At 41.7% G+C, this 17,531-nt stretch overlaps 1 protein-coding gene across 3 annotated transcripts in view; it reads left to right on the forward strand.

The window, feature by feature from the left end:
- RB1CC1 (RB1 inducible coiled-coil 1) overlaps positions 1-17,531 on the forward strand; it is a 179,118-nt gene that overhangs the window by 71,955 nt on the left and 89,632 nt on the right. For all 3 annotated transcript variants that reach the window (XM_045005840.1, XM_045005841.1, XM_045005842.1), the window contains 5 exons: positions 12,312-12,496; positions 13,386-13,572; positions 13,663-13,744; positions 14,674-14,735; positions 16,737-16,840. In XM_045005840.1, coding sequence (XP_044861775.1) covers positions 12,312-12,496; positions 13,386-13,572; positions 13,663-13,744; positions 14,674-14,735; positions 16,737-16,840 — 620 coding nt within the window. The remainder of the gene's footprint in view (positions 1-12,311; positions 12,497-13,385; positions 13,573-13,662; positions 13,745-14,673; positions 14,736-16,736; positions 16,841-17,531) is intronic.

The following is a 17,531-nucleotide window of genomic DNA, read 5'->3' on the forward strand; positions in this document are numbered from 1 at the left end:
AGGGAAGCAAAGAGACACAAGGAGAAGGTGGCTATGGCCAGCAGAGATAAGGAAAATAAGCAGGAGGGTGTTTTTAAAAAAATATATTAGGAACAAAATGAATCCTGACAATGGTATTGGTTCATTACTAGATGGAAATGGCAGAATTAGCAATAGTAATGCAGAAAAGGCAGAAATGTTCAATAAATATTCTTTATTGGAGGGGGAAAACTAAATTATGTAGTCTCATTATATGGTGACGATAACACTCTTTTTTCCCATTCCGCTAGTATCTCTGTAAGATGTCAGACAGAAGCTACTAATGTTTTAGATGTTTTTAAAGCAGCAGATCCAGATGACTTGCATGCAAGAGTTTTAAAGAATTAGCTGAGGAGCTCACTGGACCATTTAATGTTGATTTTTAATAAGTCTTACTCATAGTCTTTAAGGTCAGAAGGGACCATTATGATCATCTAGTCTGACCTCCTGCACAATGCAGGCCACACAATCTCACCCATCCACTTCTATAACAAACCCGTTGAAGCACTGGGCAAGTTCCAGAAGACTGGAAGAAAGTTAATTTGCCAATTCTTAAAAAGGTAGATGCGATGGCCCAGATAATTATAGACCTGTCAGCCTGACATGGATCCTAGGCTAGATAATAGCTGATACAGAACTTATTTAGGAATGAAAGGAGGGTAATGTAATTTAATATAAATGAAAATGGGTTATAGAAAATAGTTCATGTGAAACTAACTTAATATCTCTCTTTTATGAGACTACATGTTGGTTGATAAAAGGCAATAATGTTGATGTAATAGACTTCTGTAAAATGTTTGACTTGGTATGGCATGGCATGTTGATTAAAAAACTAGAACAATATAAAATTAACATTGCTCATACATTAAATTGATTAAAAACTGGATACTGGATAGGTCTCTGTGCAAACCCCTGCTTCCATTCCCCCGACAGCGAAGCGGGTAGAGGGAAAATACTTTGTCACCTCTAAGAGGTACGAGTACTTGTTTACTCACCCTCAGCCCTGCTCGTTGGTGGTGGCCGCGGTGAATGAGAGAAGCAGGGGCACCAGGAACCGACCCCAAAAGATTCCAAAAAGCTGGACTTCTTCAGCTGGAAGGTCTGCTCAACTGGGGGGGCTCCAGCTCAGGATTGCCAACCAACAGGAAATCCTGAGAAGGTACAATTTCAACTCATGGAACACCATGTTGAAATTCAAAGAACTGGTACCTACTGAATCCAGGGCAGAGTTTGGGGACATAGTGGATAAGGGCAAGGCAGTGGCACAGACCTCTTTACAGGTCTCACTGGATATGCGGACTTGGCCGCGCATACCTTGTCTTTGGGCATAGCAATGAGGAGGAACTCATGGCTCCGAGCATCCGGGCTTCCCAGGGAGGTACAAAAAACAACTCAGAAAACATTTTAAGCTTCAGCCCACGCAACGCTTCTAACCCCACTGCACAGGCAGGACATCTCAAGAAAGCGTGGCAGGAATGGCAGGCGTTAGCCTTCCCAGCCTCCACCCAGCCAGGGCCAGGGCTTGGCGTGACCATCATCAGGCCCTAAGCAGGCCTTTTGAAGGTGCGCCCGAGGATGGCGGACCAGTCTACGTACCGGATCCTCATTCCTGTTTCCTGAACTGTCTGTCCCATTATTACTGTGCTTTGTCCCAGATAATATTAGACCAACTGGGTCCTTCACACAGTAGAAGTGGGATATTCTGCTCTTCCACTTCCTCTCACCCCCTTCCTCATCTCTCTTCAGGGATTCTTCTCACGAGCATCTCCGCATACAGGAGGTCCCAACACTCCTCACCGCAGAAGCAGTGGAGGAGGTTCTTCAGGAGCTTTGGGGCAAGGGATTCTATTCTCATTATTTCCTAATCCCCAAAGCCAATGGGGTGGGGGTGGCAGGGTGTCTCAGACCCATCCTCAACCTGCGAGGCCTCAACAGCTTCATGAAAAAGTTGAGGTTCTGCATGGTTTCCCTAAATGCAATTATTCACTCTCTGGATCTGGGAGACCTCAAGGACGTGTACTTTCACATCGTGATGATTCCTGCCCACAGACGATTCCGCAGGTTCGTGATCAACCACAGCCATTACCAATTCACAGTCTTCCCCTTTGGCCTGTCAGCGGCCCCACAAGTGTTTTCCAAGTGCATGTCAGTCGTGGCTGCCTTCCTAGGCCGGAGGCAGGTGCAGGTGTATCCATACCTCGATGACTGGCTGCTCAGGGACATTGCGGGGACCAAGTGGCGAGACAGATCAGCATCATAAGGTCCACCTTCGACAGGTTGGGTCTCCTACTCAACAAGCACAAATCAACCCTATGCCCAACACAGAGGATAGAGTTTACTGGAGCAGTCTTGGACTTTGGCCAGGCCAGGGCATCCCTGCTGGAGGCTTGCTTTTGGTCAATGATGGACATCATACAAAGCCTCAGACGGTACCCTGCTACCACGGCATGGGGCTGCTTGAGGTTCCTCAGCCACATGCTAGTATGTACGTATGTTGTACAGCACATGAGGCTGAGGCTCAGGCCTCTCCAAGCTTGGCTGACGCTGGCCTACCATCTGGGACGCAACAGCCTGGACACAGTGGTTACCCTGCTGGTGCAGGTTCTCAGATCTCTACACTGGTGGCTCAACCCACAGGAGGTATGTGGGGGAGCCCCTTCAAGAAGCCCCAGCCCTCTCTGTCCATGGTGACAGATGCATCAGCATTGGGTTGGGGCGCTCACCTGGGCGAACTACAGACCCAAGGTTTCTGGTTACAGGATGAGCTGTCTCTCCACATCAACGTCAAGGAGTTGAGAGTAGTCCAACAGGCATGTCAAACCTTCCAAGCCTGATTGCAAGGCAAGTATGTGGGGGTCATGGCGGACAACACAACTGAGACATTCTACATAAACAAGCAGGGTGGGGCTCTTTCCTCTCCCCTATGTTGGGAGGCCCTCAAGCTGTTGGACTTCAGCGTAGCCCACTCTATTCACCTGGAAGCGTCTTACCTCCCAGGTTCTCAGAACAAGTTGGCAGACTATCTCAGCCGATCCTTCCACAATCATGAATGGTCTATCCACCCAGACATAGTATGCAACATTTTCCAGAGGTGGAGAGTTCCCCAAATTGACCTGTTTGCCACGAAGAGCAACAGAAAATGCTCTCATTTCTGTTCCTTCCAGAATCATAGTCTGGGCTCTCTCGCGGATGCGTTTCTCCTCCCTTGGACAGACTATGTTTTGTACGCGTTCCCACCATTTCCGCTCATCCTCAAAGTCTGCAGGGAAAAGGCAGTGGTCATTCTGGTAGCACCAGCCTGTCTTCGCCAGCATTGGAACACCACATTGTTGGTAGACACACCAATCTCACTGTCCCGATCCCAGACCTGATCACCTAAAATCACGGTCACCTCCATTATCCCAACCTTGAGTCTCTTCACCTCACTGCTTAGAAGCTTCATGGCTAAACCCACTGGAGCTCATGTACTCTGAGTCTGTTAGGGAGGTCCTACTTGATAGCAGGAAACCCTCCTCCAGAGCTACCTCCCTGGTCAAGTGGAAAAGGTTTGCAATCTGGTATTCTCAGGGTCTTGCTCCTCCGATTTGTCTGAATTAGCTGGGGGTTCGTTCAATCTTGGTATTGAGTGAGGAAAAGACAGGCAGGACCAGGGTAACACTGAAAAGCCAAGTGGCTGCGTTTATTTAGGGATTTCTTTACACCTTGGGCCGGGGGAGGAGGCAATTTCCAACTGGGACTCAGATAAACAATGCAAGCAAATTCAAACCAATAACAATGTACTGTATACTGCTCGCCACACCACCAAATAGACAGGCACACCAATCTCTCAAGGTAGGAATTGGGTTCGTCAGGGCGATGCCCGGTGCAACACAGAAAAGAGACCCACGGGCCACTGCCTCAGCCACCCTTGCGTTCACACAGAGGATAAATCCAGAGTGTGGTGCGGCTGCACCTGGGCAGATTCCACTCACTCAGACCGCGGGGACTGGACCCCCTTGGTCAGCTACTCTCTAAGTAGAGGCAGCTCCCAAATTTAAACACACACACACTGGACACAGACAGAGCAGTGATTCATTCACATAAACAGTTTGCAATTAACAATTCAATAACAACTAGAACTATTATACAAGCTAGCTAAACAATTGTTCAATTCTGAGCAAGTTAGGGAGGGGAAAAATAAGAGGCTAAATAAGATAACTGTCAGATATCAAAAAGCAAATACCACACTCCAGGCGCAGCTGACCAGCAGAACAGACACCAGAAGCATGACGAGCTGACAGGGATCGGGTCCAAACGACAACGAATACAAACGATACGACACGAGCGCGCTTTACCGGGAGGAGACCCTGGCCAAAAGAGTGATCAGGTCCTTCAGCTAACACGCGGATGCTCCACACAAATTTTGGGGGGAAATCTAGTTTTATAGAAAGGTCTCACTCCCTCGTGTCAGCATCTGATTGGCTCCCTGGTCCCTCCTTCCTTCAGGCTTCGAGCTGTTGCCACCCCACGTCGGAAGGATTTGCACACGGCACACTGGAGTTGACAAGTAAACAAACTTGACCCTTAGATGACTGGGTCCAAAAAGAGCGGGAAAGTGAGTCTGTGGGCAGAATTAACCTGACCTCCAGACGACCGACCCAAAAAAAACAGGTTGCCGGGCAGAATCAGGCCTTCACACACACAGAACTAGCCTGACCTTTAGATGGCCCAGCAGGAGAGAGAAAAAACAAAAACCCAGGAGAGCATACACAGCCAGTGTTGCTGGGCAGGATTGAGTCTCTGCCCTCTCCTATACAACAAGAACTTGGTCCAAGATGGAGGCTGCCTTGCCCTTTTAACAGGACAAGATGGCCGTGGACCGACAATTGGCCATACATAGCCATAACTGTGCAACGGATTGCGACACGATTCAGGTGCCCATACCACTTATCCTGGACTACCTACTGCACTTAAAACAGTAGGGTCTCTTGGTATCATTTCTCAAGGTACACCTGTCAGCCATCTCTGCCTTCTACCCGGGAGCGGCTGGCCATTCTGTCTTTGCCAACCTGATGATCAATCGTTTCCTGAAAGGTCTGGACAGGCTATACTCGCAGATTAAACAACCGGTCCCAGCATGGGATCTCAACCTGGTCCTTTTCAAGCTAATGGGACCCCCATTTGAACCCCTGGCAGCTTGTTCGCTACTGTACTTATCATGGAAAGTGGCCTTCCTAGTCATCATTACTTCAGCAAGGAGAGTGTCAGAGCTTAAAGCCCTAATCTATTGACCTCCGTACACTGTCTTTTATAAGGACAAGGTGCAACTTAGGCCTCACCCGGCCTTTCTCCCAAAGGTTGTATCCCAATTCCACTCCAACCAGGACATTTTTCTACTTGTCTTTTACCCTAAACCTCATGCGGATGGTCTATAACAAAGGCTACATTCTCTAAACGCTAGACGAGTGCTGGCCTTTTACATTGAATGCACCAAGCCGTTCCGTAAGTTGAACCAGCTGTTCTTGCCAATTCCAGACAGGATGAAAGGACTCCCAGTTCCGTGGTAGAGGATTTAATCATGGGTCACGTCCTGTATCTGGGCATGCTATGATTTGGCAAAAGGTCCCTGCACTAATGGCACATTCCACAAGAGCATTGGCCTCCTCGGCCGCATTCCTGGCCCAGGTCCCAATCCAGGAGATCTGCAGGGCCGCAATGTGGTCCTTGGTTCACACTTCTATGTCTCATTACATGATTACCCAGCATGCCAGAGATGATGCAGCATTCAGCAGAGTGGTGCTCCAGTCAGTGATTCCATGAACTCCAACCCCACCTTCTAGTTAGGATTTGGGAGTCACCTAATTGGAATCGATATGAGCAAGCACTCGAAGAAGAAAAAACAGTTATTCACCTTCTCCTAACTGTTGTTCTTCGAGATGATTTGCTCATGTCTATTCCAAACCCACCCACCTTCCCCTCTGTCGGAGTAGCTGGCAAGAAAGAACTGAAGAGGCGGAGACCTACAGCAGATACCTATATTCACCGCCATGAAGGTGCCACTCCAGGGGCCTCCACAGCCGACCCGACGGGTGCTGCTATGGGAAAAACTTTCGACGACTGTGGCCGCAGCGCGCACACACCTAATTGCAATGGACTGGAGCAACACATCTCGAAGAACAACAGTTCCGAGGAGATGAGTAACCGTTTTTTACCTCACTCACCTTGTATCTCTCATAACCAGGAAAAAATGCAAATATGTATGTAGATTTCTTTCATTCGAATTAGGAGTCCTTGGAAAGAAAAAAACAATGTTTGAGAGAACTGAGTTCATGGAAAGCAAGGTCTCCCTCATTACTCTAGCAAATACAGCTCCTATTTCACTCCAGTTCTGTTCCCAAACTAATAGTGTCCATTGTACAATATATGGTATTTGAAATCTAACAGTCTTTCATTTTAACCAAAGGCCCTTTTGATTTGAGATGCAGAAGTAAAACAATTTCTTAAACTAAAATTGAAAGGTGAGACCATAAACTTGTATGTTATCTTGCTTCAACACTCATCTATTAAATTTTAAAAAGGGTGAGATTTACCGTAGAATGACAGAGCCACCAAAGCCTCCTCTATATCACTTAAAACCTGCATTCGATCTGTGCATGCATATAGGGAGTGCAAGCAGTGTCTGCATAGAGAGATAGGACATTTCTTGTATAGCCTCTAACCAGTTTTGCCATTGCTTGACTAACCCAGATGACATGTAGAGTGTTGTGTTGATGAGACGGTGTCTAGTCCCACAAGGGTTAAAGTGTTTTTAAAAAAAACAAAAACAAAAAAAACACCCTTATTTATTGTTAAAACATTAAACAAGTATGGTCTCAAATTTTGTGTCGAGTTATAACTGGCCTCTTCCCATTTGAACAACCACCTTTACAGATTTTCTTAATGCTTTATTAAATGCACAGAAAAAAGGACAGTGAAAGCATTTGAAATGGAAAAAAATCAGTAAGGCTACATGTTAACAATTTTGCCTGTTCGCTTTCTCTTCAGGTATATATGGTGGTCTTAACAGTCCTTTATTACTAAAGATTGTATTTGTTGTCTTTTTTGGAGGAAAACAGAAAGTTTGTTTAGATTGTCTTGAGCTGCTATTGTTCAGTTCTTTTTCTTTTGGGATACCAAAACAGACCAACAAAAAAAACTTACACAGTGTGGGGAAAAGTGCAGCTTCTGTCTCTGACACTTTCTCATTTGCAACCTAGTTGCTGTGAAATTGTAGGAAAAGCACATGGTCTTTGAAACTTGGCATCCTTTCATCAGCAGTGGACTGTCAAAGGCATTGCTTTCAGCTTGATGTTTTGGTTATAGTCTTCAGTATTGCCAAGGATGGATTTGTTTTGGCCAGTTAAGTTAATAAAATTCTTATTACACAGAAGGCAAAAAGAGGAAAGTGAGAATGGAGTAATATCAGAAGGGTAACCGTGTTAGTCTGTATCCACAAAAACAACGAGGTGGCACCTTGAAAACTAACCGATTTTATTTGGGCATAAGCTTTCATAGGTTAAAAAAAAAAACCACTTCTTCAGATGCATGAGTGAAAATTAAACTGTTGAGCTACAATCATTTGCAAACTTAACACCATCAATTTGGGCTTGAATAAGGACCCGGGAGTGGCTGGCTCACTACAAAAGCAATTTTCCCTCTCTTGGTATTGACACCTCCTCATCAGTTATTGGGAGTGGACTACATCCCCACCCTGACTGAATTGGCCTTCAGCGTTGGTTCTCCACTTGTAAGGTAATTCCCTTCTCTTCATGTGCCAATATATATTTATGCCTGTATCTGTATTTTCACTCCCTGCATCTGAAGAAGTGGGGGTTTTACCCACGAAAGCTTATGCCCAAATAAATCTGTTAACAGAGAAATAGGTAAAGGAAGGAAAAAATGACTCATATGAGAGAGGCAGAGATGGCAAGTAACTCATGTTCACATGACTGGTGGTATTAAAGATTCAGCTGAAGATGGCACGGCCATTGATATCAACTGGTTCCCTCTGGCTTGATTTGGGCAGGGCATCTTACAGGATCAAAATAACAGACGTAATGGTACTGTGGTAGATCACTGTTCCCTCGAGCCATTGCGAGTACCAGTGGCTGTGATGATTAAGCTTGCTTTTTCTGGTCTACTTTTTAGTGACCAGCAAATAAATAATATCCAAAAAGGGAAGGCAACCTAATCCCATTAAAATCTAACAATCAAAACATTATTTTGCTTCTCTTTGACTTTAAACATTTCCTTTCATTTCTGTATTTTTTCAGACCATGCCAACATGTAACTGTACTAAGAGTCTTGAAATCCTCTTATCACAGGATTTTTTTTTTAAACTTAGAAATAGTGCTACAAACTGGATTGTATACCTCTAAATTTGACTTACTTTTACAAACAATTATAATGTAACTGATTCAGTTGCATAAAATAAGATACAGGCTTCTTCTGCACAGTGATATGGAGCCAGGGAAACTGCTTGAAGAATGAACAGCTCATATGAATAAGCCTGTACTGGTGACTGTAAATGAGTCTCTGCTCACAAAACATTAGTCTAAAATACCAGGAGGATCAGACCAACAAGTAGGCTGAGGTCTGGGTATTGGGGAACACGGAGTAACAGGAATAAGAGGATATGGGCAATTATTAGCAAGTCAGAACCAGTAATCACAACTCTCTACTTATCTAGCCATTAACAGCACTTTTCTGTGTGCATTACAGAATAGGTGAGTTTTGAAAAAAGACTTGAAGGAGGATTTTGATTGGGAGCTTTTCCCACAGGTAAGGACTGGCATGGGAGAAGGTGTTGAATGTGTTTGGTAGTTTCATGCTTTTTTGGGTTATAGTCACAGGAGTGGGCTATGTTAGTGCCTGGACAGTGTGCACTTGCCAGTCATCAAAATGACCAGTGCATTTTTCCTCTATTGTGGGAGGCAGGGCATACAGTTGCCAAGGCCTCTGTTGTAAAGAGGTAATAGTTGCCTTTGCATAAGACAGAACACAGTGAAAGATGTGCCACTCAGTTGTAGCCTTTACTGATTATGGTATTGAATAATACTGCTGACCTCTTTAAACTCTAATATTAGACAAAAGTCCAGTGGGACTGGAACAGTTTTTGGAGTGGGGGTGCTGAGCTGCACCCTCCCCTGTCCACATCCCTTAACACCCCTTAGAGCTAGGACCGGCGACCAGGACCCTGGGGTTGGCAGCAGAGCCCCCGGGGCCAGCGGCCGAGCAGGACCCCAGAACAGCAGTGGAGCCCCTGGGTGCGGGGCTGGCAGCTGAGCGGGACTGCAGGGGCGCGGGACCAGCGGCTGGGCTGCTAGATGCAAAACCTGGGGATGCTGTAGCACCACCTGCACCCCTACTTCCCACGCCTATGCAAAAGTCTGATCTCCATGGCTGGCTCCTGTTGAGGGAGAGGAAGAGATGACCTATAGCCATCAGCCTGACACCATTTACAATAAGTTACTCATACACCTACCAAAGCTTATTAATATACATTAGGGTTGAACTCCTGCCCATCTTTGCAGTGTTACCTTGATATTATCCAGCGGCTTTTCATCTGATAGGCCAATTGGCTAGTTCTTCTTTTAACTCATTAGCATTTACATCACCTTATCACCATAGTAACATGCAGTTAACTTAAGGAAGTCTTTAACATTTCTCCCCAGCTACTAACAGTCAACTTCTTTGGTGTCTACTGATCTGATGAGAAAATGTAGAATGTGTATATTAGAGCTAATTAATATCAAGAAGTAAAAGGACACAGTTCATTTATTAAGGATAATGTATTAAGCTTCAAAATATGAAACAATGCCTTTATTAATATATGAAGACACCTAACTGCTCTATGAAATACTGTTTTTAGAAATTACTCTAATTAGCTTTTATACCTAAAGGAAAAAAACCCTACCCTTTGCTTAAAACTTTTTACATTGCTAAAATTGACTTTTCCCCATTTGTGCCAGTTGTTTAGTTTTTCTCTTCACTATGTTCAGATTTTGAAACTAGACTAGTGAGTTTCATGCTCTTGCGCAATGTATTCATGTTTGGGTTGAAAATGCCATAAAGGGAATGATAAAATCTAAAAGATCTTTTATTGAAATTTCTGAAATCTATTAATATTAGGCCCTGGGAATGCATTTTTTCTCAAACGTTTACCAACCAATAATGGAAGAGGAAAAGAGCGTAGTGATGTTGCTGTTTACTACTGCACTCTTCCAAGAGCAGCGAATAACCATGGTAAAATACCAGGGCAATTGAACAAGTCTTTAACATTTTGCAAACTATCTATTTTTAGTACATTATGTCTTTTAGAAGTTACAAAATTGATGAAAGAGTACTAACTTGGCACAATTGTTATGACTTATAGGAAACTTCAGTAATAAGTTCACTGTTGTCACCTTCCGAGACAGTAACTTTTTAGCCATTTTGGTGGAGATTTTCAAAGAGCCAAATGTCAGGTAACTCCTACTGAAAGTCAGTATATCTCTGTCATTTGTGCCTTTGAAAATCTCCACCTTTGTTCTGTTCCTCCTGTAGTCCTTCCCGCTCCAACACACGGTTTTGGAAACGGTAGGGATAATGACACAAAAGGTGTTTCTGTGTATTATGCCTTTGAATTGTTTGAGTTGAGTTTAAATGATTGCCTGATTTGCAGTTGCCCGCCTGTTTCATGGTGTGAACCTCAGGAAGCATATTACACCAATTCTGCAGAGAATTAATGGGCTCTCTTTTTGGTTTGGGTGCAGTTCAATGTGTTAACTTAGATTACTGCAGCTGTGCCTGGTTTGTGTCCTGACTACCTGAGAAAATACCTCACTCCCTATGTGGCACCATGGCGATTAATCTTATCTGGTTTATTCAAACTAGTAGTATATAGATATAAATATAAAGACGCTGGTGGAAAAGTTGTAATACTGTTCAGTTCCCAAGACAGTGATGGGCACTCCTATGTATTTTTATATATAGTAGTATGTTTCACTACTATATATATATAGTAGTGAAACATAATGTAAATACTTTTTTCATGCAACATTAAGACTAACTTCTAGCTTTATTTATATATATGTGTGTGTGTGTGTGTGTGTGTGTGTGTGTGTATGTATATATATATATATATATATATATATATATATGTATGAAGTAAATGACATGCCAGGTGCCTTAGCAACAAATACAGGTAATACATGAAATGAAGCCAAAATGTTAGTTGAAGGTCAAAATGTTATTAGACAAGAACTTGTCTTGGTTGCACTTTGATTCAAAGGTGGAAAATATTTTAATTATTTTCCATGTAGGAATCACGTAATACAAGTATTCAAGCACAAGACAAAAGTAAACATTATTCCCTGGGTTAATATAAGTTTAAAGAACATTTTCGAGCTTTGAAAGCTGGGAATTATTATCTTTGCATGTATAGTTATGGTCAATAGGGGGCATTACATAATAAGAATATAAGAGTGTTTTTACAGAAACATCAAAGCTAACTCTGTTGTGCAGGATCATTGAAATAAATCCATCTATGCGTAGCTATTATTTTATTTCTCATTTATTGTTTTTGTCAAACTGAGCATTATTTTTTTTTACTATTTGAATTTTTAAAATGTGAATTATTGGCAGTATATTTTAAAAATATTTCCATTATGTCAAATAGGGATGGAGGTCCATGTTACTGAGAGTGAGAGGAGTGTTCCACAAGATGCTCAGTTATGATGCAGGCGGTAATAAGAAAAAGTTGCCTGATTAAGGCAACTAGATAACTGGAATGATTTTAGCCTATAAAAATAGTTTCGTTGCAAGACTTGACAAAACAGTTTAAAATTTGAAAAGTACTAAAGGGACAGTTCTCCTCTTGATGTGTGAGAATATTCCATCTGCACTTCATTATATGACTATAGTTCTAAGGAGAAAAACTGCCCTATATGCTGCTTTGCTTGCTGTGGGATGTTAAATTAGCCCATTTACAAAATAGCACCGGTCTTTGTTAATATTTAAATATACAGTGGTTCTTTTTTCTTTATTTGTTGATAGTAATTAATAGAATTTTATTTAAGGAATAAAACCCTGGAAAAACAATACCATCTTGTTCAGTGATCACATCATATCTCAGAGTGAGGCCAGGTAAGTATGTTAAAGCTGTTTCACATCCTTACAGATGGAATGTGCTATGTAAATAAGTAAACAATGACACTGATATAGAACCAACTAAGGGGCGAACGTTCTTCATTTTGTCACACAAATCCGCTTAACAAGCATTTCTCTTTTTATAGGGATTTTTGGCTAATCAGAAGAGAGCTGAGAACTTGAAAGATCCTTCTGTGCTACCTGATTTATGTTTGAGTCATGCAAATCAGCTGATGATTATGTTAACTAATCACAGGAAACTGTTGGATATTAAGCAGAAATGTACCACTGCCAAACAAGAGCTTGCAAATAATCTACAAGTCAGACTAAAGTAAGTGATGTCAGTTTTCTTTAAAGCTTTTTGCCATATGAATAAATCTTAAATACAGTATTTACTGGATTAATTTTTTTTCTGGATTAATACATATAGATTTTTGGGACAGGGGGAGGAAATGTGATGAAGGTTGAAATTACGCATATTATATGATGTCTGTGATGTAAGTCAGGCACAGTAATATGGCATAGTATGTGTTTTTTTGTACAATAGCTAAATCTGTTTTTCCTGTACTTAATACAATCCAAATTGGTGAAAATGTTTCAATGGACAAAATGTCTTATGTGACCTATGATAAGCAATTACGTAGATTTTTGGCACTTTAAAAGCGGAGTAATGCTTTCAGAATACATGTTTTAAACAGAATACTTTTCCGCAGTTTGTGATGAGATAGAATAAGTTAAACTAGTTAGTAATTTGTCATTTATTTACAGTATGTTAACATAAAGATTTCATGCAATGACAGCCTAGTAAAATGAAAGCATTGTCTAACATTTGCGGTATGAGACAGATGCTGTCCAGAACTAAATGGTGATTAGTGTAATCACATTCAGCCTTGCTCAATGGAAAATTAAGTGTCTTTCTCACTCTGCAGCTGTCCTGTATGCTTCAGGGCATTGTCAGTATGAAAAACATGAATAAAAACCGTGTTTGGGAAGGATTGTTAGTGTCTTTTTCAGGAAATAGATGTATTGTCCACAACATAAACAAAATAAATAGGTGACTGATCAACAGCTATCTTTTTAAAAGCAAAACGAGACTCTAAGGAAAAAATAATCCAGGGTGTGAACTTAATTTTGATAAATGTGCATCGGTATAACATCCTTGAAACCTTGATTTTAAAAATCTGATGATCTTGAAGCTACTGGTATATTTTACTCCATAGATGGTGTTGCTTTGTGATGCTTCATGCAGACCAAGATGGAGAGAAACTGCAAGCCTTGTTTCGCCTTGTAACAGAGCTGCTAGAAAGAGTCAAGATTGTAGAGGCTCTCAGTACCGTTCCTCAAATGTACTGTTTAGCTGTTGTTGAGGTTGTAAGGAGAAAAATGTTCATAAAACACTACAGGGAGGTAAGCAAGTTAAATAATTTCAATAATTACCTTTGTGTGATCATAGGAACTGACTTACCATGCTAACTGTATGTGTTTTCCCTTTTGTAGTGGGCTGGTGCTTTAATAAAAGATGGGAAACATCTATATGAAGCTGAAAAGGAAAAAAGGGAATCTTTTGGGAAATTGTTTAGTAAGTGTTTTCCTCTTCTGTAACTTAAATCACAACTACCATTTTAGTGCATTTCTGTAGTTTTCAAACAACGAACACTGCGTAGTTGAGCTGTCTTAACAGCATAGTTTGGAGCACCCAGAATAATGATATGTTGTATAAGTGATGTTCATGTGAATAGAAATAACTTTAAATTTGATATGTACAAAATATATACAAATACAAAATATATTAAAAATTGAGTTACTTTTCTAAAGTGTGCCAACAAATTAGTAAACCTTGCCATATATTTAATTCAAAATATTGTTAAAAATTCTCAGTTAATTTAAAATCTTTGTTAAAAAAATTATTTAACTTTTTTTATAATTTAATGCAATAACTACTTTAAACTGATGTATACAAACTTCTATATTCATCTTATTAAAGTAACTTTTTTGATGTTGCTGCTTAATATTTGTTCAGTGGCAGAACTTGTGCTCTGCTTTACAGAAACAACAAAAAATCCTTTCTTGAAGACCATTTGGGCAAACACTTGAAATAATAGGCAAAAGAAGTAGAGAAAGGCAGGACAAAGTTAAAAACAAAAAAAAATGTGATTAATCTTACTCTTTCCTATGAAGCTGGGCTGGCCTTACAGGTGGGCAGTGTGGGCGACCACCCAGGGTGCCATGGTCAGGGGCGGCTATGTAGTCAAGAGACAAGGAGTGGGGCATGCCTGGGGTGAAAAAAGAAAAAGGCTTGAATGGGGGACAGAATTCTGACATGCTTTTTGGTCTGAAATCCTGCGGAAATTTGACTTTATCATCTGTCGAAGAATGCAAATGTGTAGTGAGCTGCCAGACTTAGTGCAACACTTACATGTACAATAGATTGTTGTGTTCCATCTTTGTGGTGTGTTTGAATGTTGTGTGCATGACTGCTAAATAACCAAAGTTTGTTTCTTTGTACAGGGAAGTCTTTTTTAAGGAATCGTTTGTTTAGGGGACTTGACTCTTGGCCTCCATCCTTTTGTGTATGTATTCTGTGCTATATCTTCTACTACAGTCAGAAATTTGAGGCTTTTAAATGTATTTGTATAATCATAGTTTCTGTAGGAAAATCCAATATCTGAATATTCACACATTAGCGTAGGCAAAGTTACTTTGCAAGTCTAGCAGTTAATTGGCTGCCTGGATTGGAACACTCTTGCAAAGTTAAACCAAAAAGAATCAATTTTCAGATGTTTTAAACCAGGGGTGGGCAAACTTTTTGGCCTGAGGGCTACATCTGTGTGGGGAGATGCTTGCAGGGCCACGAATGTAGCACTGGGGCAGGGGGTTATGGTGCAGGAGAGAGTATGGAGTGTGGGAGGGGGTGCGGTGTGCAGGAAGGGGCTAATGGCAAGGGGTTGTGGCAAAGGAGGCGTGTGGGGTGTATGAGGGGTCTCAGGGAAGGGGTTGGGGTGCAGGCAGGGTGTGGCAGGGGGCTCAGGGCAAGGAGTTGAGGTGCAGGGTGCAGGAGGGGTTCAGGCTTTGGCCCGGTGCTGTTTACCTGGAGCGGTTCCGGGGTGGCAGTGGCGCACACCGGGGCCCCCGCGCCGCTCCGGGAAGCGGCTGGCACCACGTCCCTGCAGCCCCTGGGGAAGAGGGAGCAGAGTTGCCTGTTGGGACCTCCCCTGAAGCCCCAATGGGCCCAAATTTGAGGCTTTTAAATGTATTTGTATAATCATAGTATAATCCAATGGGAGCTTCAGGGGAGATACTGACAGGGAAGTGCAGCGTGCAGAGCTCTCTGCCCACCTTCCCCCAGAGGCTGCAGGGACGTGGCGCCGGCCGCTTCTGGGAGCGGCACGGGGCCCGCGGCGCCATGGGGGTGGCAATCCCACAGTCCAGATCCAGAGCCCTGAAGGGACGGATCTGGCCAGCAGACCATAGTTTGCCCACCCCTGTTTTAAACTAAGTAATACCAATCTCTCAAATTAGGGAGGTTGGTTGATAGTACTTCTGAATTTTTGTTGTTGAGTAGCACATTTTAAACCAGAGTTGCACTGAGCCATGAGTTCAGAATACCTGTACTGTCTCTCTTGCTATGAAGAGAGATGATAAATTAGGGATATAAGCTGCGTAATGACACTTCGATTCAGAAATGTTCATGGATGGCAATATGATACGGGGGGAAGTGTCAACTTGGTACTCTTCTTTTTAAAGCCAAGTTAAATTTTTGTGGGATTATCAATACAGATATTTTCAGTGAGCAAAAAAAAAAAAAAAGATTTAAGATTTTGAAGCCAGGAGAGATCAGTATGATCTACTCTGACCGGCATAATACTGCCATAGAATTTATTAGGTGATAAAAGCAAGCAGAAGGTTCCCATATTTTTCACACATTCATTGGATGGTGGAATGGGATATATTCACCATCCTAAATTGTCTGAAGTGGCTAGCAAATATAACATGATTGTGAGTTGGACAGGTTTCTGCTTTGATTTGATTCAACTTGGTTGACTCTAACGATGGCATGTCTCCATGTTTCTGATCATTATGAAATGTTGCTCCTGTCATTATATTTCTGACTTTCTGTCCCATAAAGTGCTTTTTCAATATTTTACTCCTTGGCATTTTATAATAGTACCATACATGGTCAAAAAGAATGCCCCCTGTTTTATTATTGTAACTCCTCATTTAAATTAATATTTAGCTGTTTGTTTAGCAGCAAACTAATTTTCAAGCCTCTGCTCTCCCTTCTCTTTCCCCCACATCACGTTTATGATTAAAAAATTTGATAAGAAGGAGGAATAACTGCTACTCACAACATCATAGAGAATGTTAATAAATATATGTGCACGTAGACTTTTTAAAAAAAAATGAGACTAGAGCCTTCTGTAAGAAGAATAAAAACTTTTGAGATACTACAGATTTTTAAAAAATCAGTTCTCTATTAATATGTTGTTCACTATTTTCCTTCTTAATCTTACCTTAGTCATCTTGACTATACTCATCATTTCATCATTGTGTAAATTTTCTCTTTTATACAGACACGAAAGCCTCGCAGGTTTGACAGTGAACTTCCAGATATCTCATTAACTGACTTGCAGTTTCTGCAGTCTTTTTGTCCTTCAGAAGTGCAACCATTACTCAGGTAAGTGGCTTAGTGCATGGAAATTACAGAACACAAAACCAAACACACACAAAGAAACGTCCATTTTGAAAAAGTAAAACAAAGATAAAAGTTTTTTAGTAGCATTGTCTGGCTATGCCAGAAGATGGACAGGAGATGCTGGATTTCATTTAAGTAGGGTGCAGCTTTATTCCTAAATCTGAGAGAGTACCTGACAGATAAAAGGGTACAGTGCAGTTCATCATTGTTTTCTGTATATAATGGTTGTGAAACGGTCTGTTTAAAGAGGTTTGTATTTATATTTTTTCTCCCCTTAATTCACATAATATTAACAGGACTTCTGTGTATGTTGTATCAAAGAAAGACTAGACCCTTTAATACGTAGACAGTGTACAAAATGTATAAAAACACTGGGCCAATAGCTTGAAATTGGGGTGATGGTGAGCTGCTTGACAAGGTTATCTTGATCAAAGGAAAAGGTCTTTTTTTTCTCTGCAATTAGCATTTGGCTTTTGTGGTTGAAAAGGACAAATCAGGCCTGTGGGGCCTCTCCTCTCACAACTCTAGCTCCCTTATGGAACAATCACAAGGATTGTTCAACAATGGATTACATGACTCCTTCACAAATCTTTTCTGCCTGACTGATTTTGGTCAGACAGGAATAAACAGCTCCCTCCCATGCAGGACAATAGGAAATGTGTTAAACATGATC

This window comes from Mauremys mutica, chromosome 2 (assembly GCF_020497125.1).
Source record: "Mauremys mutica isolate MM-2020 ecotype Southern chromosome 2, ASM2049712v1, whole genome shotgun sequence".
In the NCBI taxonomy this organism is placed as follows: Eukaryota; Metazoa; Chordata; order Testudines; family Geoemydidae; genus Mauremys; species Mauremys mutica.